This window comes from Camarhynchus parvulus, chromosome 2 (assembly GCF_901933205.1).
Source record: "Camarhynchus parvulus chromosome 2, STF_HiC, whole genome shotgun sequence".
NCBI lineage: Eukaryota > Metazoa > Chordata > Aves > Passeriformes > Thraupidae > Camarhynchus > Camarhynchus parvulus.
Genome location: NC_044572.1, coordinates 135752221 through 135776889, shown reverse-complemented (window position 1 = coordinate 135776889; position 24669 = coordinate 135752221). Strand labels below are relative to the sequence as shown.

At 33.7% G+C, this 24669-nt stretch overlaps 1 protein-coding gene across 1 annotated transcript in view; it reads left to right on the top strand.

The window, feature by feature from the left end:
• Window positions 1-24669, top strand: part of CSMD3 (CUB and Sushi multiple domains 3) — a 577112-nt gene that overhangs the window by 185413 nt on the left and 367030 nt on the right. The window contains exons 5-6 of the mRNA XM_030971761.1: window positions 362-569; window positions 24444-24556. Coding sequence (XP_030827621.1) covers window positions 362-569; window positions 24444-24556 — 321 coding nt within the window. The remainder of the gene's footprint in view (window positions 1-361; window positions 570-24443; window positions 24557-24669) is intronic.

Here is a 24669-nt window from a genome sequence, read left to right as displayed (position 1 = left end):
TCAGACTGTTTATGACAGGGATTAAACTTGAATTGATTAATGAAAACATTTTTGGTTAAAGCAAAAGAACAAATAGTGACATTTTGCATGCTATTGTAAATTGACTGAAACAATGATTTATACTTATTAATAAATAGTAGATTATAAAAATATGTGCTGGCACAAGTATAATTATCCGTAAGTAATTGGTAACTTGAAGCAATTACTTTTTTAGCACCTTAATTTCAGAGCAGAATTCCAAGTCAAGCATGTTAAAATTTTTTAAGCAATTGTTCACCTAAACAGTAATGAATTTCTATTCCCAGCAAGAAAGTATACATTTTTAAGGGGTGATATTAATTTATTTTTCTTTTTTTCACAGCTGAGGATGCTTGTGGAGGAACTATGAGAGGATCAAGTGGAATCATCTCGAGCCCCAACTTTCCTAATGAATATCATAATAATGCAGACTGCACATGGACAATTGTGGCAGAGCCTGGTGATACTATCTCACTCATATTTACAGATTTCCAAATGGAAGAAAAATATGATTATTTGGAAATAGAGGGTTCTGAACCACCTACAATAGGGTAAGTCAAATATTGCAATTTTAATGCGATAGAAAAGATGATGAAATGTGAAAATACAACTTTTTGTTATTTTTCTTTTTGTGAATATGTAGTCTTGCTAAAAAAAAACCCTTCACAGTAATAATTGTGACCAGGGCATAAATGTTGATATTCCAATTGCAGCTGTAAAATGGTTTTTAAATATATTGCGAAGATGTAGCATCCAGATGAAGGGCACTGTAGACTCATTTGCCTCATTTTGTCTAACCATTTAACCATTATTATAGGGAAAATGTATATATTATGAAACAGACTGGAATTGACTGTTGTACTGGTAAGGATTGGTGAAGTCTTCACAGAGTTTCATAATGTCAGAAAGTGAAAGGCATGGAGGCTTTCAGCACAGAGCTAGGGGGAATTAGCATTGAGCACACCTGTTGGTCATGGGCTGTCTCTCGAGGAGTTTCCGTACTGAGAACTGTATGCATGGACTCTAAATAATGTGAGTATGGTTGGTGATACACTTACCTAGAAATATCCATCCTGATCTGGGAGATCAAACATCCTTAGCTGAGTACTTGCAGTACTTTTTGGCGCTGGTTTTACTCCAAATATAGAACCTTTAATGAGAGTTTATGACTGTTTTTTTGTTTGTTGACTTAGCAGTAGGAACAATATTTTTGCTAGTCTGCCTTCTCCAATTCTTAATCTCAGTGTAGATGTGTTATGTAGGTGTTGTAACACAAGCACAAGAAATAAAATAGTAAATAACCTCTTTCAAGATCAGATTCCATTAAATAGGATAAATAAATTTTATACATTAAATATAAATTCTGCGGCTTTCTGGTCTGGTAGTTTTATGATAACAGTATCATGCTATTCAAGAAACATATCAATATGACAAATCCTTTTGTTTATTTTATTGGTTTAAATCTGCTGTCGATTCACAGAAAAGGAGTTGCATACAAACCCATAAATCACAGTTATGGTCTCCAGTAAAATTTTGATCTCTTAACTGGCTCATGAAGCTTTCTGGAGGTTCTGTATGACAGAAGCATGTGAACAACAGGTGATACAAGTGGTTGGCTAGATACACTAAGGTCAGTAGAGTCTTGTTTTCTTCATATCAGTGTAAAGCCCCTCCAAATGTAACAGAGACCAAACAAAATGGTTTTGATTTTATAATAAGGAAAGATCTAAAATTAGATAATTATATTGTTTTAAAAGCATCCAACTAGGTTTCTGAAAGTGTTGCATATAAGTAATATATTTTTCAAAGTGTAATAAAAGTCTAAGATTTAGCAAATAGTGTTTTCTAATTTGAGTTAATTTATACTGCCACCTACATAGTTAATTACCTGTATAAGTATAATTGCCATTGAGTTTTTCAAGCTCTTAAACTGAAATCTTTTGAACTAACTGTCAGCTAAAATAAATTTTAAATAATAATTTATAATTATTAGTGAGGTAACACCAATGACATACAGACATTATGAATCACTTGAATAGCTAAATGTGCATTAGATTTTTCTTAAAAGTGTTTTATTTATTAATTTATGAGCTAAAACAATTATTTCATTTTTTTGTTCTATGAATACAAGGCTGAATTCAAATTATATAATAAGATTACTTTATATATGGAAATTCCCATTATGTGTTTGCAAAACATGAAAATTTACAATGCTAATTTAATAATTGCTCATGTAGAGAAACAGACTGAGAGCATATTCTTTTTTTAGCTTGTCATTTATATTCCCTAAATAGGACTGATGTGTTCAATTACGGAAAAGTATCCCCCCATATGTTGGGAAAAACAGCTTTGGAAAGCTTAATTAATGGCAATTTGTTAATTAGATTTAGAGTGTTAATACTATATATGCCCTTAGACTATAGTTAATCCAAACTAAACCCAGGTTCTTTATCTTTCATTCTGGAGAAAAACATTTACCTAATTTTCAAAATTACTAAAAACTTACTCGTTGATCTGATAATAAGCATTATAAAATTTTCTTAGAAAATTTGGAGCTTTATATGACTATTACACCTATTGATTTAAAAGAACGCCTCAAACTTTTTTTCTGAACATCTGCTGTGTAAAAAAATATTTCTACTTTTTATTTCTAAGTGAAACAAAGAGCCAGATTGTGCATCAAGTGGATAGGCTGGTATTATCCATAAGACAAGACTTGGAATTCTTTATGAAGCGCTAACTTTCTATAGTTTTGTCGTCAGTTGTTATAATATTTCAGTTTTGACAGTCTTTTCTCCCAAGAAAATCTTGATAGGCCATTTTCATTTAAATAGTAGTAAAAAGTTATGTAGATGCCCTTCATCTTGTTGTCATGTAGCTTATTCTAACACTTGCCAGCTTCAGTTCAATTATAGCATTTCTTAAATTTTGGAAGTGAAACTGAAGGAAAATTATTTGTTTGAAGAAATTATTTTCCCCATTTTTTCAATAAAACAAAAAACTGAAAGTTAATAAGATCTAGTGAAATGTTCCTTTTTGTCTACCAAAAACTAGGCTGTGCCAAACCAATACACAAGTTGACAGCTGTCCTTCCTCCATATTTAGAGGGCTTAGTTGCTAATTAGCATTTCCTGACTCTTAATTCCATTTTACTAGTGCTGTGAAAGAACAAAATGATAACCAGAACCTGTAAGAAATATTAAAGAAGAATATACTAACTAGTGGTAATTAAAGTAAGGGTGAGCAGGCAGATAATACCTATTATGGAAAAGGGTATTTTCTGGGGTTGGGTTTTTTGGTGTGGAAAATGCAGTTATCCATGTTGGATAGACAGATATATGGTCACTTTCATTGCCAGTTTAGTTGCAATAAAAATTAGCCTTTAGGAGGCATTTAAAAATTAAGTTTACTGTCATGACAATTAATCTTCAACAGACACATGCATTAATAAAACACATTCTCAATCAGAACTTTTTACCAAAGTGGTTATTTTATTTATCCAGTGCCCAAACAGGTTAGAGTTATTTTCAGTTAATGTACTTGATTAAATAATGCTCATATCGAAGACTACAGAGGAAAACCTCTGCCTGACATATATGTGGCAGCACAGGGATGATAATCACACCTCAATAGTACAAGTACCAACGAAAGTAACAATATGTTGAAGGAAAAGAACCAAAACAGACAAGACAAGAAGCAGAGGTTCTCATAAGAAGAGATTAAAATAAGAAGAAAAAAAATCCCACCTAAGGCCCAGCATTTATTTTCTTGAAAAATCACTTCAAATTAGAAAGTGACAAATATAATAATCTCTGTTTTAGTAATGAAGACTGTTGACACTGCTTTAGATATTACTGTTTTCTCACTAGTGCAAAGTTTTTAAATCTGTGTTTAATGCTAAGAAGAAGGACTCAGGAAGGTAAGCTTTATGAGTAATATGATTTTAATAAGTATGCTAAAAGCCCCAGATGAAAAAGTTTGTAATCTGATAACACTTGAATTTAAATTTAAATAATAGTAGCAAAATTGATACTGCTTATCATAGGAAAAATTATTTCAGAAGAATGTTGTAGTTGTAGCCAAATAGGTAGAAAATTTTATTCAGTTAATAGAAAAGCAAAGTGCAGTCATAAAAACCTCCTATAATTATCAGAGTGTTTGTTTACTGATAGTGGATAGAATTAATTTTTATTGGATTTAATTGCAAAAACAAAATAAAACAAACAAAAAACACACCTTAAAAAAAACAAACAAAAGAAAACCCAAAAAACCAATAAAAAAGTCACTGCAAAAATCAGCCAAGTTTTGGAGTTCTTAAATCCTTTTCTTCTAAAACAGGGAACAGAAGGTAACAGAGATAATGCTTAACTGTGGAACAGGGAGAGCAGAAACTCTGGAATAGGAGGAATACTAATGCTAAAAATATTGTCTGGTTTGAGCCTTTGATAATCCATCCATTGTTTGTTATCATTATTATCTTTTTCTGAAGGACTGAGAACAAAAATGAAGTTCTTGGCTTTCTTGGGAAAAAAAAAGCTTTCCATAGAAGCGAGGTATTTCTGTCCTTTGCTGTTTACTTCTGTAATTTAATTTTTTTCTTGGTGATTCAGCATTACACCTGTGGCATTTCCATGAGGTCATTTGGAACCCTCCTAGAAGCATTCTGTAATGTGTACAGTTCAGGCACAATGAGTGTTTAAGCAGGGAATTTGTTAAGTGACTGTGGAGGTTAATGACATGTTCTTCATTGTTCTATTGTGTGATTCTACCTGGCAATCATCATCTGAAAAGGACGTTGAAACTGGCTTTACATCTGGTACTCTCAAATTCTTACTGAACCATGAGAAAGATTTGAATGTAAGAGAGGAATAAGATGTCAAATCATATGCTTACCAGTAGAGGCGGAGGTTTTTCTTGTGTTATTTTCTACTACTTGTTCTTGTGTGTTTCTGAAGAAATAGAAGGCCCTTCCATAGTGAGTACCCTGTTTCGCTGGGGTTTTCTGCATTAATTTCTCAGGTTTCAGTTCAAGGTGCAGCAACAAACGACAAACATGCCTCAAATTTGCAGTCAGAATAGACACATTAAACATGAGTTACATGATGAAAATCTGATGAAAATCTGTAACTCAAGGGTAGACATTTTGCAGTCTATGTTTCTTATAAAAGTTATTTTGTGGCATTTCAATTTAGTGCTTAGTAAAAGGAGAATGTGATTCCTAGAAATTGTCATATCCATGGAAATAGAAATAATCCAAGCTGTAAATCCAGAGTTTAACTCCAGAATTCAATAAGTTATGTATGTGTCCACATAACCGGCTTGTAAGGAAACAAAAGACAAAATGACAAAACCTTATAAGCAGGATAGTTCTGCATGGAAGGGAACTCAGGAGCAGATTTGTCCAATCTACTGCTGAAAGCAGACTCAGCTTTTAGGTGAGGCAGGGTCACTCAGGCCTTTATCCAAACATGGAGTCTAAGCAATCTATGTGGACAACCTTCTTAATTTCCTGACTGTCCTCATGGGAGGAAAATCTTTTCCATTTTTTCCTAATTTAGAAATCATTGTTTTCAGTCAGAAACAACACACAGGAATTTATTATTACCAATTATCTGTTTAAGGCCCAAACATCTCCTGAGTTCTCTTTCTTCCTTATGGGTAGGCAGTGGTATGACCTTTCTCCTGAGCAGGTTGGCTGATATGGCCAATCCTAGCTCATGGGTTGAAGATCTTCCTTCATCAGGCTCAAGTTGTCCCATTCATCTCACAGGGATTGTACAGGAGCAGAGATATGATTGTCCTGTCTTCCTCTAGAATACTAAATGCTAAAGCTTATCTGGCACATGTGATTTATAACTACATAGTGGAGTCAAGCCTCAGTGAGAAAACTATCTGTTAAATTCCAGCATGTGTTTGCAACAGACAAGACAGGTGCAGGCACAGAATCCCCTTGGCTCACTGTGATACAAATGAACAATTTACATGGCCACTGTGATGCTGCTTTTGAAAAAAAAACATGTCCCCACTTCTATTTCTGACTTATTCCCTACCTGGTGTTGGCTCAGGCATTTGCCCAGTCACAAAGGAACTGCACCAGGAAATGATACAAGTTAAAACCAAGCTTTTTTTTCCCCTGTGTTAGTGAGCAGGAAACACAAGAGTTGAAGACAACAACAAGGCACATAGGGAGGGAAATATTGTTTCTTGAAGGAATAGAACAACTTTATTGTCAAAATAAAGCCTGATCAGTTGTCTTCTCAGGTACTTGTATGTTGAATAATGGTACCTATGCAAAGATCTACATTTTTTTTCCCCTTCTGCAGTAGGTGCAGAAACTTCACAGAGTTATTTTATTTCCTTTATATTTTTTATACTGTATCCTTAATTTAATGCATTCTTGTGATGGTATGAAATATTTTATTTTGATTAATACACAATGTCAGGAAGACAGTATTTGGTTGTTGCTGTTGTAAAAGGTGGTTAAAAGCATTTCTTTTGAGGAAACTTTTCTGAAGCTGCTCCTAATTTCTTACACTTCCTATGTTCAGGAGCACTGCAAAAGGAAACATTTGTAAACCTTCTCTGAAGCCACGTATTTTCATTATTCTGATAGTACTTTTTAATATGCATGAAGTTATTCTCATCTGGAGTCAGATATTCAGCAGTTATCAAATGAGCAGTTATACATTGGATGGGCTTTTAATGTATATTCTTCTCAACAGAGATAGGATTATATTATTTCACAAAGTCTTATCAACATTCAGAAGCAAATTGAAAAACAGTTCTCTTGAATCTTTATATGCAAGAGCAGTACTCTGCTTTTCCCACATCCCTCTTAGACAGACTACTGCTTTTGTGCTTCCATGGGTCACTTTAATCCTCCTTTGATGAAACAGATAGAGTGCTTCCAGTGTGGCTTATTTGTAACTCTGCTTTGTAGAAACCAGGTAAATAATAGTCTAGACCTGGGGGATTTTACTAATGAATACTTAAAACGTGTAACAAAAAGAAAGAAAAGTAGGAATAGAAAATTGGAAGTCTCTTACAGCAGATTTGGAGAATAAAATAGGGGTAGGGAGATGGCTTGATGATTTAACAGGGAGCACTTTCAGTGTGCTTACTGCAGCGGAATACTGCACTCGTATTGATGTGGTCATTCACTACAGTCTCAGGATGGCAATTGTTGGAGTAGTAGGGGAGACATTGCTCTTGTCTTGACTGAAACATCAGTGACTGAACTCGTAAGTAAGTTTTATGCTGCGTGAGCTGTATGGTGGGGGAAGGTGTATTAGGATAGCATAAAGTTCAAAACAAGGCAGGGAAAAACCATCACAACCAACCCAACCCCAAAGAGCAACTAAACTGCAAAATGTATGATTGTTTCATTCCGAGTTATTAAAACTTCACATTTTCTTCTCATATGTTTTGAGTCTTTGCCACGTTTACTTTATTTGGCAATGTAAGTGGCATGTTGGGGGAGAGCAGTGATCCCTAAAGAGATAGTCCCACATCACTGTCATTCCTAGATTCTGAATTAAAAATTTTAGTATGTTTTGTATGCTGAGTAAACTACATGCATTCATAATTTCAACTTTTATGTCTCAGGCTAGAATAGCTAAAAGTATAATATTTTGAATACATGAATGAAATCCTTTAAATTAATAAATTTTGACAAGATAAAACCATATTTATATGGGCCCTACAGGCTAATCATAACTTCACAAACTAATGCTTCTTTTTGTGATTGTCCATCTGTTTTGCCTGTGACACATTAGGATATGTAGGGTGCAAATTCACTTGTAAAATGAATTTTTATCAGTGACTAAAACAAACAATTAAGCATCTTTTGAACCTGCTAATGCAATTCCATTATATTAAGGATCCACACAAGGTCAAACTAGTGTCAGAACAATTTTTTTATAATTACTTGCCAGTGATGCAGGTGACTATTGACAACCCACAACTTTCTGGCCATGACCTAACAGTCAGTAAAAAATAAAAATAAACCAGTCATGTACATTTACTGTATGTTTATTTCTTCTGCATACAATAGGTCATGCATAATTTGACTCTTAGGGTGGTCATGCATTGGAGTAGGTTGTCCAGGGAAGATCTGAAACACCTAGCTGGTGTTTAAGAGATGTTTGATCTGGCACTAGGTGATGTAATTTAGTGGTTTAGGGACTAGAGTAGTAGTGCCAGGTTGATGGTTGGACTTGATGATCTCAAAGGTCTCCCAACTTTGACAATTCTCTGAATAAGTGATTTCACCTGACATTATCTAATGTTTAATCATAACAAATGATAAGATGCAAACTATACTTTCAATGGCAGATTTATTTGGTTGTTTTGTGAGGCTTTTTCATCTTCAGCTACTTTTCTATCCTCTACTTAAAAGCTTATTAATGAAGATCTATCCTGATTAAGTGAATTCCGTTCTTCTTTCTTTGCTATGTAGAATTTTGGATATTTCTGTAAGTAAGGATATTTTGATATTTGATACCTATATTGATAGGTAGGTTGCTGGCAGCTTCACATCTCTCCATCAGCCTTTTTGGTATCCAGACTAGCGTCTTTGAACCTGCAGAAAAATTACCTACTGCATAGTGCATACTCTTTCTTGCTGAAGCATATAACACAGGTTTTGACATCTTTCATGTGGATATATTGCACTGCTGCAGAAATTCTTTTCCCCATCATTTTTTATGTCAGAGGACAAACTTAAACCATCTCTATTTTCTGAGCAAGAATGTGCTGTCCTGAATGTCCTAAGGGAAGTTAAAGGTAAGGTGAAGGACTGTTTGTATAAGGCTTATTTTCTGTTTAGTAACTGACACTATGCCTTTCAAGAAAAAGAATCAAAACAATTCTGAACTGAAGCTTCCAACTTTTTACCTAACTTTCCAATCCTAAGTAACTTACAGAATATGAGATTCAAGCTCAAAATGCATGCATGTTTGCTTGTTTGTATTTTGGTTATTTTTGAGGTACGTGTTTTCCAGAGAATTAATTATAAAAGGGGAATTCTATAATAAGGTGGAATTAAGGAATTGCTACAGTGTTGAATGCAATTTAAAGCAGAGTTCAGCTCCTATGGGAGAGAAATGAGAGATGATTATGACAGAGGCAAAGGCTAATAGTCATTAGAGTATTATTTTTTCATTTAGCTTTGAATTACAATGAATCTAATAGCAAGACCTTCCACCAGCTTTTAATGGATTTAAACTAGGTAGCTGAAAGTTACATTTATACTGAAAATTTCACTAACTACGAAGCCACAGCTTTGCTAGATAGGCTGGAAATTATTTTTATTGCTCTACTCTTGAGCATCAGGCATATAAAGACATAAATTGGAGTGTTACAGAAATGTTGCCATTCCATCTGGTTTTGGTGATTTTGCACAGAGGTTCTCCAAAACTGTGAAGCAGAGCAGTACATTTTATTATTCTGCTCTATAAAGATTCCACAGAAATCTTAAATTGTTAAACTTGTAATTTCAAGTATGTGTTGCTGTTTAAAAGTGATGCAACTTGGTTTAAATAAAAGTCCGATCTATTTAATATGACTTTTCTTCTTAGTTTGTGCAAATGTTGCTACCCATACACAAAAAGGGTAAACATGAACCTGGTGGTTTCAATAGCCTAGTTCAGTTTACACAATGAAGTCCACATTACTTTGCAAAATATCTTGTATTCCTGGTCTCTGATTTTCGTTTGGGTTCACCTGGAAACATGGGGCATAGATTTCAACTTTAGTGGCTCAGAATTCATGGTAGGAGTATCTGTTGTGGTGCTCAGATTGAAAACCATTCGATACAAGTAACTGGTTCATTCAAGAGAATATATACACGTTTTCCCATGAAAAAAATCTAGGGACAAATGCTGGGAACAGAAGTTTGCAACTAAACCTGAGAAAAATCAGAGTTTGGAGTAAGATGCCACTGGGAACAACAGTACTCAGCCAGATAAATAATTGGTATTTTTTTGGTGCTAAATAAGATAGACAAAAAAGAAGGTACTGTATACCTATTTGTCCTGAATACCTATTTGTCTGCATTGATCTAAGCAAAATAAAAATATTTCCCTTTGTATTATATTTTAATATATATCTGAATTTAAAAGAAAAAAAAAGAAAGGAAAAGACTAGTGCTGCAAACACTGAATGTTGAAGTAGAAGAGCAAGGCATTCTTTGTATTCAGAAAACCTGAAAAAAATAGCTACATGTAAAAGACTATTTGATGAAAAGAAGGATTTAATTTATCAAGAAATTGGTTGAAAGAGCAGAATGGCATTATATAGGCATATGAAGATATTTATTTTTTATGCAAAAAAAAGTATTTGTCTAAAAATATGAAGGATTAAGGCAGTTTGAATGGAATTTTATTCCTGTTTATGGGTAAATTGACATCAAGACTGGGGAGAAGGACATCAGGCATTAAAAAACCTACCAAAACCACTTCAAAAAAGAAGGGGTTAATATAATCCACAGGAGATCTGGCAGTAAGTGGAAGTGAATATATCAAGTACATAATAGCAGGCTACCCTATTTCAAAAGAAAGATATATATCACAGTAAGAGACCTTTAAAGCTCCTGGTGCAGTCATAAAGATATACAGAGCAGAAAGAAATTTTGCAAAAGGTGAGAAAAGAACCACATGACTAATGAATAAAAGCATAAAATACTAAGAAGCTTTGAGAATACAGTAAGAAAGGCTATCACAGTTGCTGAATTACAATTACCAAAGGATATAAAAGACAATGATGGAGAGAGCTTGTAACTACATTACAAGGAAAGAGAAAACAAGAAAAAATGGTTCCTCAGTGAAACAAAAGCAACAGAGGGCAAAAGAAAGGGACACCTGGAGAGTTGTAATAGAGACAGTTAGTTCTGAACCATGTAAAAATAATGGAGTAAGTGATGAAAAACTACTGAATGAAAAAAATTAAATTTTTTTACTAAGCAATTTTTTATTACAAACTAGTAGAAAAAAGAGTCAGTGTTATCTGTAAATATGTGGTGCACTTAATTGGGAAAAGGCACACAAAGAATATGTACTGTTTAGTCTCTGTTAGTCATGTTGTGTTGCATCTTAAATGGATCTAGGCCCAGTAATGTTAAATATTTTTGCAATATCTCAGTGGAAGAAGGATTATACATAAATATCAATATTGTCAATTTGGAGGGTTATAGGCTTTTTAAAGGACAGCAATATACTTCAAAATAATGTTGATAAATCAAAGTGAACTTGAACATGTGAAATTTATTTCAGAGAGTACAAAATGCTATAGGCTAAATAAAGAAGGTATAGGAGTATATATCAAATAAGAACTAAATACCCAGTTGGAGTACTAATAGTGATTAAATAGATCAAGAAAATACAAAACAAATAAATATTCATAAGAAAAAACATTGAACAGTGTTTCCTTGTGTGCACATGCTTTTATGTGTGCAAAAGTAAATTGTTTTTATAGTATATGCCCTGCATCTATACAAGCACACAACTTTCATAAGTTGCAGGTATGGTTAATAAAGATTCTGAAAAGGGTTGAATTCTTATTTAGCTGAAAAAAAATTTTGCATTGATATTCACTTACAAATGTAAATGACACTTGATATTTATACAGCCTTTAAAACTGCATTAGCAGTTAACACAAATCTTTTCATGTTTTCTAATGGGGTATTTCCTAGTATACCTTGATAAAATATTTTTTTTTTTAAACATTTGAAACAAAATTACATCATCAGGTGGTGTTGTAGCTCAGTAAGCCCAACATTTGTTTGGTGAGTCATGCTAGAATGGGTATTAAGGGTTGGGATAAAGAATACTGGCACAGTTGTGTAGTCTAAGCTTGCTTTCAGCTGCCCATCTCTAGTTAACTTTCTAATAATTACATTCTTATGAGTCAATACTTTAAAGGTCAGTCTTAATGTATAGCATGTAAATTAGTGACCAACTGTCTTTTATCAGCTATTAGATCTGAGTATTTGCAAAGTTTTCAACTCATATTTTTCAGAAGAGTTGCTCAAGGTGTTCAGATAACATTATCTCATTACCATTAATATCAGTAAAGGCATCATATTTAACAGATAATAGACTCTGATACAAGATATTTTAAAACTGATTTTTTTTTACTGCGTAATTTTGAATATTTCACTTTCCAGTCAAATTTCATGAACAAAGGTTTCTTTTGGCAACTTCAATTTTTGCTGTTATACTTTATGTATTGTGGTAAAGTAAATAAAAATCATTCTTGTAAGGGACACTTAAAATCTACTCCAGTCTGCAAAATCTGCATAATGAGCTGTCTGTTCAACCAGGATACCAGAATTTCCTAGATTAGTAAGATATTTCATTCTAAAACCACAGAATATTGATAAATTTTATTAAATGTGTATTTTTTCTCTAGCAAAGTTTTCATATTTATTAGTCAATATACTGAGCAATTCCATTAATTTTATTAAAAAGAAATATTATAATAAATATTTTGTGTTCCTTGTAAAAGCCAACATTATTAAGAAGGTCTATTTGGATCATTTTTTGTGGCAGAGGGAGAGGCAAAGATGTGAGGGTTAAGAACAAGTTATATTTGCTTATAGGACAATGAAAACTTTAGTTTTACTTTCTAAGGAACAAACATTTGTTTAATTTCTTTTTTTTTATGTCTCTTTCAGCTGTAAATTGAAGACTTTTGAATCCAAGGAGTTTTTTTGAGTAACACAGATTTATATAGCAAAATCAATTTGAAGTACTTTCAATTATCAATCACCTTTTGTTTTTTTAATAATAATAATTGCCCCTAGTTAAAAAGTAGATTATGGGCTTTTATAGTATTGTGGAGAATCTTATACATTCTTCTTATTTCATAGTTTCTTGCTGTATCATATTTTTAGACATTTACTGCTCTCAGATCTTCAGTACAGCCTCTGTTTATGGAAAGTGTGATGTCGTTTTTTGAAAAGTTAAATAACAAATGTTCATTTCGGATACATGGTGTCAAATCATGGAGAGATGAAAATGCTGTGTCCTGGCTTGTTCACTGGCTGATTTACTGGAAACAGCAGGTGGCTAACAGTCAGGCCCATGCAGTATCCCAAAGTATATTCTCATCTCTGAGAGCAGTATTCAGTTAAAAAAAATAAAAATATATATATATATAAATTGTAATTTTACATACACCTGTCTATTAAAAATTGACATGAATAACTTTTACACTTACACTTGCTTATGCTTTAACTTAAGAAAACAAAATTCCTGGTCTCATTTTCCATAAGGTTTGACACAAATATTGCTTTTTAAAGTTCTTTGTATAATATTTATTTTCCAAAAGATACTAAACGCACTGAAAAACTATGTCCTTGTTTTTTTGGGGATTTCTTAGCATATGGAAACTCAATGATCAAGAGTATGATCTCTTATAAATTGGTAGAGTTTGGTCCAGTGTTCCTTTACACACACATCAGTTCACGTTTATCTACAGGGCTCAGTTCAGTGTCATACCAGCCTAGGTCTAGAATTGGAAACAGTACATCCCTAACAATAGGAATCCTTGCTCACTGCAAATATTCATGCTTTTGAGTGCATAAATATCTCTGGATGTTTTTCAGTTTGAAACACAGGAGTGTTTTAACTCCAGCATGGTAGTTATGTGGCACAAAGGGGAAGGGCTCTGGTGGTCATTCATTTTTTATCTCATATCCACACTGTGTGCTCTCCAGTGGTTCAAACTGTAAAGCAGATGTGTGATGTTCAGAACTCAGATTTAATGAGGTGTTTGGTACTGACTTGACTATCTCAGAGGTGTTGCTCCTCATTGTCTAGATATGCCAGTAATCTCCAGAACATACACAGAATAGAAGAGGTCATGTGTTCCTAGTAAAGAACTAAAGAGAGAATTTCAGTTCCTAGTGTCAGGCATCAGTAAGAAAGGCATTGTTTTTGAATGAGAGAAGCAACTCTTCTAATTTTTAAGATTCAATATGTGTTTCACAGATACAGGGTTTAGTGCCAGAAAGAATTAGTAGATAATCTAGTGCCCCCTCCTGTAAATGAGAGTCTTGTGCATTTCATTTGCTTTTCTATGCTAATTAAAAAAAAGGCAAAACCAAAAAGTTCTAAACAATTAAAATACTTAACTCTTCTTTATTTTTTTTTTTTTTTTATCTGCTCTGATAGTTACCATTGTCACAAAAATAGGGGAACAATACACTTTCTATGTGTTTATCATTGACTTCAGCTGCTGGTATTTTTTTTTTCATGTCTTAGTCAGGTTAGAGATTTTTGTGGTGGAGAAAAAATATTATCTATGTGTTGGAAACTTAAAAATTATTGTTATTGTTATTACTATCATCATCATCATCCTCATTACATAAAGAATGGTAGTTTCTTGGTATTTGTCAAACACTTTGAAATGAAAGTTGTATAAAATTATTAAGAAATTTCTTAGAGATATACTGAAGAAGGGGGAAAAGTCACAACAGATAAATGAAATCAATTTAAAAAATTAAATGCCTAATGTGATAAATCCAGTAGAATTAAAAGGAGACACAAAATTGGATGTATAGAAGGAAGTTCTTGTACAATATATAGCTGAACAAAATATTAATCCACCTTCCATAGAAGGTGAAAGCTAAGGTAAATGGTTCTGTGAGTAATCTGCATAGATTCTTTGACTACAATTATATTTAAACTATGCAGCAAAATGAGCCTTTACTGGCAGATTTTGATATCTACCTTCATACATTTTCAAAGGGAAGAAACAGGAGGAAGAAAGGAGAAAGTGAAGTCTCAGAAAAAGATCACCTGTAATTTGAATTGAAATGTTTATTGTTTATCCCCTTACTTTGTATTGATGAGTTGTTCTTTAAAGGCGTTTCAGGACTGTCTTATTATCACCCTTAAAAGATGAAATAACATAACTGACTCAGACTTTAAATGACAGCATTTCAAATTTTTATTCTAATGTTAAGGAACAACTCTTTTAAGATATTTGCATTTTGCATATCTAAACATGAGCAATTAGAGTGGCAGATACTCAGGAAAACTCAGTCTAGAAATACTTTTTCTTATAAGACCCATGGGGTTCTCAATTTGGCTGCAGAGTGGGAGTAATTTGACTTATATTTTAAACTTTTTCACCATCCACAGCTGCATGCCAATCTCCCTTCATGCACTACAGAAAATAAAATTAGAGTATTTTGCCACTTTGACCACCGCATGCCTATATGAGGTGTTCATTTTACCTACTTTATTTTCATGAAATACTAAGTTACATGAAATACTAAGGATTATGGGAAGAAGTTAAATGAGAACTAGCTTCATAGATAAGTACTCTTCGCTTCCTATTTCTAGTGCCTCCATGTTTCTTTAGTGTCCATCTGGCCGTACTGATTGCAACTAAAAAGTCAGCAAATATGACTTTTGCCTTATTATTGGGAAGTGGTCATAGGCCTTGTATGGCTGTGTATTGTTCTGACAGCTGGATTCTCTTAGGACTCTTCTGAAGCATCTTGACCTGAGCTGTTTTTATCTTTTCTTTGTTTACTGTTCAAGTCACTATATGACTATCATGTATACCAAAGGTTTGACAACCCCAAGCAGTTCCTGTGCAACACATGCTGGGCCTCTATGATAATCAGGTCTTGAGAAGGCTGGGAACCAATGAGAAAAAACAAAGATTCTCTTTAGAAAGCATCCAATAGCCCAAGGATGACTCAAGACTGAGGAAGGAGAGTGGTATCATGTTGTTCTCAGGATACTGGTCATAGAATTATAGAGTGGTATGGGTTGGAAGGACTCTAAAGATGACTTAGTTCCAATCTCTCTGCTGTGGGCAGGAACACTGTCTGCTAGACCAGGTCACTTGCAGCCCCATCCAGCCTGGCCATGAGCACTCCCAGGGATTGCTATCCGCAGATTCCAGTAACACAGTCTGGCACCTCACCATCCTTACAGTAAAAAATGTCTTCCTAATATCTTATCTAAACCCACTCTCTTTTAGTTTAATACGACTTTCCTTGTCCTATCACCACCTTTTGATGTTGTCAAAATTCCTTTGAAGCTTTTTAATAGGCTCCCCTCACGAACTGAAAGGCCGCAGTTAAGTCACCCAGGAGCCATTCCTTCTCTGGGCTGAGAAATACCAATTGTCTCAGCCATTCCTCATACCTCTAATCATTTTCATGGACCTCCTCTGTACTGAAGATTTATGTCCTTCTTGTGGTGGGAACTCCAGAGCTGGATGCAGTATTCCAGGTGGGGCCTCACCAGAGAGCACTAGAGGGGCAGAATGACTCACAATAAATTTTTTCTCTGTCTATTTAGGAAGAATGAAGTGCTGATCTCAGGGTACAGAAGGACACTTAAAATTTGGACATATAAAGAAAATTGGTATTAGAAAAATTTCTTTAAATAAATAAGTTACTGATAGTATTAATGAGACTTTTCAATATTTAGACTGTTAGTCTGTTAAAGCATTAATTGGACTAATAATAATTTTGACATGAGGCTTTTCTTTTCTATCCCAACAAGATTTTGTGCATAACAAATACTATTGCAGAACATCAAATTGTAGGACAAGTGTAATATTTTTTAGTTTTTAGTTTCATTCATTTATTTACACTTACCAGAAAGACTCAAGAACAAGCTTCCTTCTCCTACTCAGGCAATACTTGTAAGTATAACAATTTTTTATATGGATTTGAAAAGAGAACAGTCGGTTCAGAAATTGAGTGTGGCAACATTTTAAGAGACGTAAATGATATAAGCCTCTCACAGGTAATAGTCCCAATTATTCAGTTTGACTGTTACCCGAAGAAGAATTGGTCACACACAAGTTGTATTCAATTTAATTTTATTTAGATTAGCTGTGAAAGTAAGGGGAAGAAATGTGCATGATTCCACAGAAAATGCTCAGATAATCACATTCATCTTTATGCCTGTCCAGGGTCCTCCGCTCTCCAGCCAAAGCCCTCAGATTTGAGATTCTTGAAACAGACAGTTTGATTTAGCATGTGCAGGAAAAAAACACCCTGGGGCAGTTCTTGGTGTCCACCTTATTGTAGCTTCTGGGCCAGCAGGATCAGTGCCTTGGTGGGAGGCCTATACTGCACGCCCTGAACCAGGTGGGCCTGTACCGTCTCAGCGGTGCACCCAGACTTGTCTGCCTCTGCTCTTTATTGACTGTCCTGCGCTTGGCCTCACCAGCTACACCAATGAGCTGCTTGTGCAACTTGTCACAGATTGTGTGGTAGAAAGGCCCATGTATTAACCACCATGTGCAGCCCAGGAAAAGTTAATATGTATTTATATTGTTTCTATGATATGTTCAAGGAAATTGAGTCGTGAGTGCAAGGTCACTTTGTACATAAGGTATTTGCATCACATTTATGAAAAATGATGCCTTCTAAGACCCTGACATCTATATGAAAATCAGCAGCTTGCACTAGACCTGCAGGCAATCAGGACACACCACTGTCCATCAGTGTTATTTTCTTATGTCACAAAGACAAGATTATATGTATCATGAACTAACAATTCTGTGTTTAGAAGGCTCCTTTCCTCATACTTTATTATTCTGTCAAGTCAAGAGATTAGTTGGAAAACTTAGACATAGGAACATCTGGCTTTATGGGGTGCAATCAACTTCTGAATTTAAAAAGTATTTCTTAATCTTGACACTTTTCAACATTTCATATCCACAGTACTATAAACTTTCATTAATCATCACTTGGACCTTTATTCAGTCCTTGATGATCATACACAGGCTTCTCATGGAGCTGCTTTATATGGCAGTGACTCTACTCTAAAACTGAACTTTTTCCAGCATTGCAAAGGCAAGACAAAGCTTTCATATATTTCAACATTGACATTTTTAAAACAAAGACCTTTTTTTCCGTCTTTCAGACATCATAATGTACTTGACAAAAAGAGTCAAAGGGTGAATTATTTTTATTCATCTAGATGAATAACTCTAAAATTAATCAATAGATTATTAAAGTACTTTACAGAAAAAGTATTTTTTTCAAGGTTAAATAATGTAGAACCTTTTTTCCTCTTCCTCTCAAACACTCACTTATCTAAGTTTCCATTTTTTTGTTTTATAAATCAAAAATATGTGATTGCAGTGAAGTTTCAACCTAAACCCTTAGTTTAGTTCTAAATAACTCATGAGACTAAATTTGAAGAGTGGCAATTTGCTCTTCTAAAAATGAAAACCTGCTTTTTGTCATTCATTTGGCTGCAGTTCTGAGATATAAAAACAACAATTAATATAATATTGAACTTGTGAGTGTCCTCATTCCCAGATACATAAAATGCTCAGTCCTGCTATAAATATTACAGGGACTGACCATAAGAATTAGGTATTTTAATAACTTCATAACCACTTAAAACTTGGGTTATTTATTGCCCTCAAAATTCTATTAGAGTGGTAGATTTTAGGCTCTCTTCTTTTGGGCATTTTACCTTTACTTTTCTAATGAATATTTACCATTGAGGAGCTTGTTTGAGGAAGAGACTTTTTTTCTTCCCTCTTTAAATACTGAATTATGACCGTTTAATTTCTTGTTGGAATGATCTGGTCTGTCATTTATTATGACTGGATATTAGACTATGGCAATGCAGAAGAATAACTTAATCCTCTTCTTTTGTTTTCTTTATTTATATGCTTGCTTTATTTCCAGGTTCATCCTTCTCTTCCTGTGTTATTTTTGTTTTCATAATTTGAAGTCTCATCTGGGAAACTGCTTATTTTAATATTGTAATTACCTTTCAAAATAGTCTATTTTCTGAAGCCAGTCTATCTCACAGGATGGACAATTCATTAATCATGCAGGGAATTAATGACTTGAGTGTACTGACTGCACACACCAGAGCAGCCCTGATGAAATCCACCAGAAGTTTGAGTTTCACGTATAGGATTAAATTAAAATCTCAACTTACATTAAATTTCTATAGCTTCTGTCACAGAGATGTCTCATTTAGTCTTTTTCTGAAATACAGATGTACTAACATTACAGATGTTCGTACTGCATAAATGTAAGCTACAATTAAAATTCTAGGGAAACCACAACTCTTAAAATACTTACTTTATGTTGTAAATTCTTCACAGAAGCAAAATTTACAGGCAATTATCCATTTTGTTGACCTTTGTTGTTATCCAAAGACAAGTGAAAATGCCTATTAGCATTTAATATTTATGTGATATCTTCAATAAGATTTAAATCCTGAGTTATCAGTTTAGACAGCAATAGATTTTGTAAGAAACATAAGAAGTTGGTGGAGCTTCCTTTGCTTTTTGACAATATAGGTCAGAGCAGTGTCCTTGCTCTGAAATGATTTAATATAATTTGGATAGAACATTTCCAGGAAAACAAAAGGGCCAGTAACCAAAGTTGTCATGCAACGGACACTCACATCTATAATGATGCCATTAAGACCCATTAAACTCATCAGTGAAATTGAAAACATAAAAAAAAATTGATATGCCTAGTCCTACAAAATGCCTACTCTTTTAGTGCTTGACCAAAGAGATAAGTTAGGTTAGAGTCTGAAATTCAGTATAACATCATATAAACTGAGTTGGTGCTACAGGAGGGATATGTTAACTTAATCATTAAATCATTCAGGATCTTTGAGATTGAGTAATATATTAAATATTGAGTTGAAATCAGCTTTGCTTCTCTAGTGTGCATCTTCTTGTTTTAAACAGATATAGATTTATTAAATGAGAGACTTGAGTTTTAGTCTTGTGCCCTTAAATCTGCATTGTGTGGTGGATCCTTTGCCAAAGATGCTTATTATGAATCTTGCTATGTGAGATGTTGCTTTATAGGGTCAAGGCAGTCATGAAGAACAAAAGGTCCCAGAAATCTTTGGTAATGAGTATATGTTGTATACAAATACAGGAGACACAATAAGCTGTAAAATGTTGCTACTTCAAATTTATATTTAATACAAGCACTGCCTAATTTAAGCATAATTTAACAAAACTAGAGAGGTCATTGATCAGGTACTGTTCTATTGAGTCTTTTCTCTCCTTTCAAGGGACAGGTGGCTACTCTCTCTTTTAGTGTATTATGCTGTGTAAGCATTAAGCCCCAGTAGCACATAGATGAACATGCATAGGACTTATCAAAATGTGTAATAATTTGCCCTTTTTTAATCAAAGCTTTATATACAGTGGTTTTATTTAAACATGCAAAAATACCAATAAGAAAGAATGCACACAGCTGCAGTTTGCATTAAAACAAGAACTTAGGATTTTGTATTGCATATAAAATGAGCCATGAGATCTATGTATGCACTTAGCCATGCTTAGATGTAAGTCTTTGTTAGCCTAAGGCTTTGGTAGAATTAGAAAGGGTTTCAGCACTGTTTATGAGTGGTATCAACCTCATTTTTTTTTAATTAATTCAATTTCTGTGAATCTGGGATATGAGGAAATGTAGAAACTATATGCTTAATTAAGAAGTTTTGGGAAAAGTTTGCTGTATATTTTTTTAAAGAAAAGTAAAACTTTTTTCTCTTTGGAATCTTTTTGGACATATTGAATGACTAAATTAAGGCCTGCATTACATCATAATAATCAGTATATTGACAATTGTGACAATTGTGACAATATGTTTGTAAGAGCTGTCATTTTAGATGACTTTTAGAAATTAAAACTAAAGTCTGGTACATGAGCAAGAAGGGAATGTTTAAATTACTTGTCAAGATTATAGCTATCTGCCAGTATATATTTCAAATGTGAAAGTAAATGTATACTGTTCTCTTTCTGGAAGAAATAGAGGATGTGCACTATGCCATTAAAAAAAGAAAACACACCAACCCTGAATTCCATTTTTCAACTTAAGGTGGGAATTATGTGTTAAAATTCTGAGGGCAAATAAAATACTAATTGACTTCACTGGATCAGAATTAGCAAAAACTGGGTGATTTCTTTCTTTTAATTACTACCTAAATAGTGTACAAAGGAAGGGCGTAGAAGCATATTTTTGTAATGAAGTGCAAGAAGAATGAAATTTTGATTCTCAAAAATGTTAGTCCCTTATTTCTTCTATAAACTATGGTTTACACACAAATTAAGTGCATAGATGGGAACTTCACTGACATATCTGCATGCAGTTTTACACTTCTATTAGTCCATTGTTTATCAACAAAGGTGCATTGTTCCAGAAAGCACTTCCTTTTTCAAATACATTTTGCAGTAGATAACAGTCAATGCTGTTGACTGCACATTGTGGTAAGATACTTTAAATCTCTGGTTCACAGCCAAGATTCTCCATGAACATTTCTAAGGGTTTATGAAAGACATCTGCAGAAGGGCAGCCTACTCTGTTGACTGAAATTTACTATGCAGGATTCTGTGCAGCTTGAGAGGGAGCTACATCTTTTGAATTATAAAAGAACATGAGACAGCTGTGTTTCCTTTATGGAAGATATGGTGTTTTACTTTGAACTTTAGGAAAATATTGTAGATGATGCAGCATAACTACGCTTGGAATGTAACTGACACAGAAGTAGGTTGAGCTGCCAATGTATTATTGTTATGGTGAACAGCTTTATAATTTGCTGAGAAGATAAATTGACATGAGAAAAGGGACAGTTATATCAACAGAATCAATTCTGTCAGTTTGCAAATCTACTTTCTGGGAAGAATCCCATAGAACCCATGAACTGTAAAAATTGGATTGTAGGAACTGTGAATTTAATTAGAGGTCAGCATAGATGTAAGGATGCATATATTAGTAAATACCTGATTTGATAGGAAAGCTACATTTTTAGCTATTTTAGAAACAAAATTAATATTTTACTGTGAACATATTTAAATGTCTAGGGTAATATTTTGTCATGTCTTGCACAATAAACTTGCAATTTATTTTTCACATAGTTTTGTGATTATTGAAAAGAAACCTTTTTATAGGCAGAATATATGAGTCAAAATACTTGTTAGGAAATGTGTTTTACAGACTTATTTTACTTCAATTGTTCAGAAAGACCTCTTCCAGTAATAGGTTTATTCTAAAATATGCAAGCAGTGAAAGGTTGTTTCTTCTGTCTATATTGCCTAACACTTATAGAGTGAGAATTTAAATAAAAGACCTATTTCCTCTTGCATCATTAGGTAATATTATTATAGAGAGAAATAGCTGTACCATAAAGGATACCCTAACCCCTACCTTCCAAAAAAGAAGCCACAAATTAAAATACACTTCTAGCTGTAACAAGAAATGTGTAGCAACTAAAGCCGCTTTATATCTGTTAAAAAGTGTGCTTCATTCTAAAATTCACAAGGAAAATGCAGAATTATTTTGTTTTCTAATTGAAAGGTGTAGGCTTCTGTCTCTTACGCTTTATATATGTGCTAGCGCATATGACTTTAGTACAGAGCAATGTGCATTCTGTTGCAATCTAATACCACATCCTGTTGCAATCTAATAGCACTATTTTTTTCATTTGGTTGGTTGGGTTTGTTTTTTTTTTAACTTCATCATCTGGGTTTCTTGGATCTAAAATTGAAAGTCAATTTCATAAGTTTAAAGAACTTAGATTCTATGTGTCGTTCAACTGAAATGAATTATGTGAGCTAATATGTTTCTGCAGTACAAAAACATCCTTTTGCAAGCATGTGAAGGAGTTTTAATAGCCTATGGTGTCAGTCAATAGATGTCATTTATATCAGTGCCTGAGGGAACAAGATACTACTACAGTTTCGGAAATTTGGGAAGTTGTCGTAAACATGGTTTTTTTTGAGGTAAAGTGAGTAGAAAAAGATGAAAAGAACGCTACCTCTAAACTGCTATTATTTCAAAAGCCTTCCCCACAGAATAGTACCTATACAAACTTATTAGTTATTTATTTAAGAGAGTTTTGGGGTTTTATTTCACTCAAAAAATAACTTCAGAATTGATTTATTATGAATAGAGTTTTTCTCAAAATAAAATAGGAATCCATTATTTCTGAACATAAAATGGCATACTTGTTGGCTAGTATTTTATTTCAACTACAGGAAGAGTTCTGTTTATAACTAAATGGAAGAGCATAGGCAAGTATGTTGACATTCTGAAGATGTGACTTATCTTTCTGGTTTTGATGAGAAATGTATATTGAATTACTGCTTTGATGGAAGAATTTTCTATCTAAACTTTATTCTCCTTTTTAAAACATGATATATCATTTAAAAATAAAGTAACAACAACAAGAAAAAAATAAAACACTAAACAAAAAAGAACTTAAATTCAGATCTTCTTAATGAGCCAGTCAAGATAAACGCTACTATAATTGGAGCAATATCCTTATGCTAAAAAACAAACAGAACAATACAAAAACAAAAAAAAAAAACATCCAGGTAATTTTGTATACTGGGTCTAATGGCTCATAATTCATTTTTTTCATAGAAGCCCATAAGGTGCTATAGTTTGGATTTGTGGCTAAACCAGAGTTGATAGCACAACAATGTAGTTGCTGCTTCTGAGCTGTGTTTGCACAGCATCAAGGCTTCCTCTGCCCCCTCCTTCTTCCCCATAGTGAGTAGACTATAGATAGGATACTGGGAAGGGAAAAAAATTAAACAGAGCCAAATTGACCAAAAGGATATTTCATATCATATAATTTCATGGTCAGCAATAAAAAATTAGAGATGCTGAGAGACAGCTGCTAATCATTGGAGACCATTTTGATTGATCTATTTGTGGAATATGGCCAATTATTGCTTTTGTATCACTTCCTTTTTTTCTTGACTCTTCACTTACTAAACTGTCTTTTGAAGTGTCTCTTCCTTTTGCTCTTCCTGTTCTCTCCGCTTACAATTGTTTGGGGCAGGGAAGGGAAGGAGTGAGCAGCTGTGTGGTGCTTGACTGCTAGTTGGGGTGAATCCACTAGAATTCTCTACTCTTCTTATGCATCTAATAATTAATTTTCAAATCCACACAAGTGATGGGATATTTATTTTATCTTTATACCCTGAATATAAAAATTAATTACTCTTGAAAAGTAGATGTCTATTTTATCATTTTAGATAGTGGTTTGCATAACCTAAGCTCTCTTCTTCCATATCTTGAAGGTGACAGTCAAAAGGTACAAACCTTTCCCTGGTGCCCAGAGCAGTGTTCTGTCTAGCCCATTATCTCACCGGTGTTGACACAAATTCTTTCTAGCCTGAGTGCCATGTACTTCCATCTTTACAGTGCTGTGCCTGACCAATGACATGGTTGTGTAGTTTCTGGCTTAGCACTGATTTGTATCCCATCACTTGGTCGGGCATAATGTGCAATTTTGTCTGTTCATGCTTGTTAAAATGCCACTAACTAATAAATAAAAAGTCCCACAGAGGCTATGTCAATGAATGCTAGTTTGAATATAAAAATTTTCCAGATAATATTGAAATACTTTATTAAATATTTTTATTTATTTGTTTTATTTCAGGCTCTCTGGAATGAATATACCTCCTCCAGTTATAAGCAACAAAAACTGGCTCAGACTTCATTTTGTAACAGACAGCAATCACCGGTACCGTGGATTTAGTGCCCACTACCAAGGTACATTTAAAGAAATAAATATTAATTGTGGCTGTATTTGTTAGAAAAAGTAGTGCCTGAAGTTTTAGGAAATGGGAAGGGTTACATCAAAAAAAAAAAGCACATCATAAAAG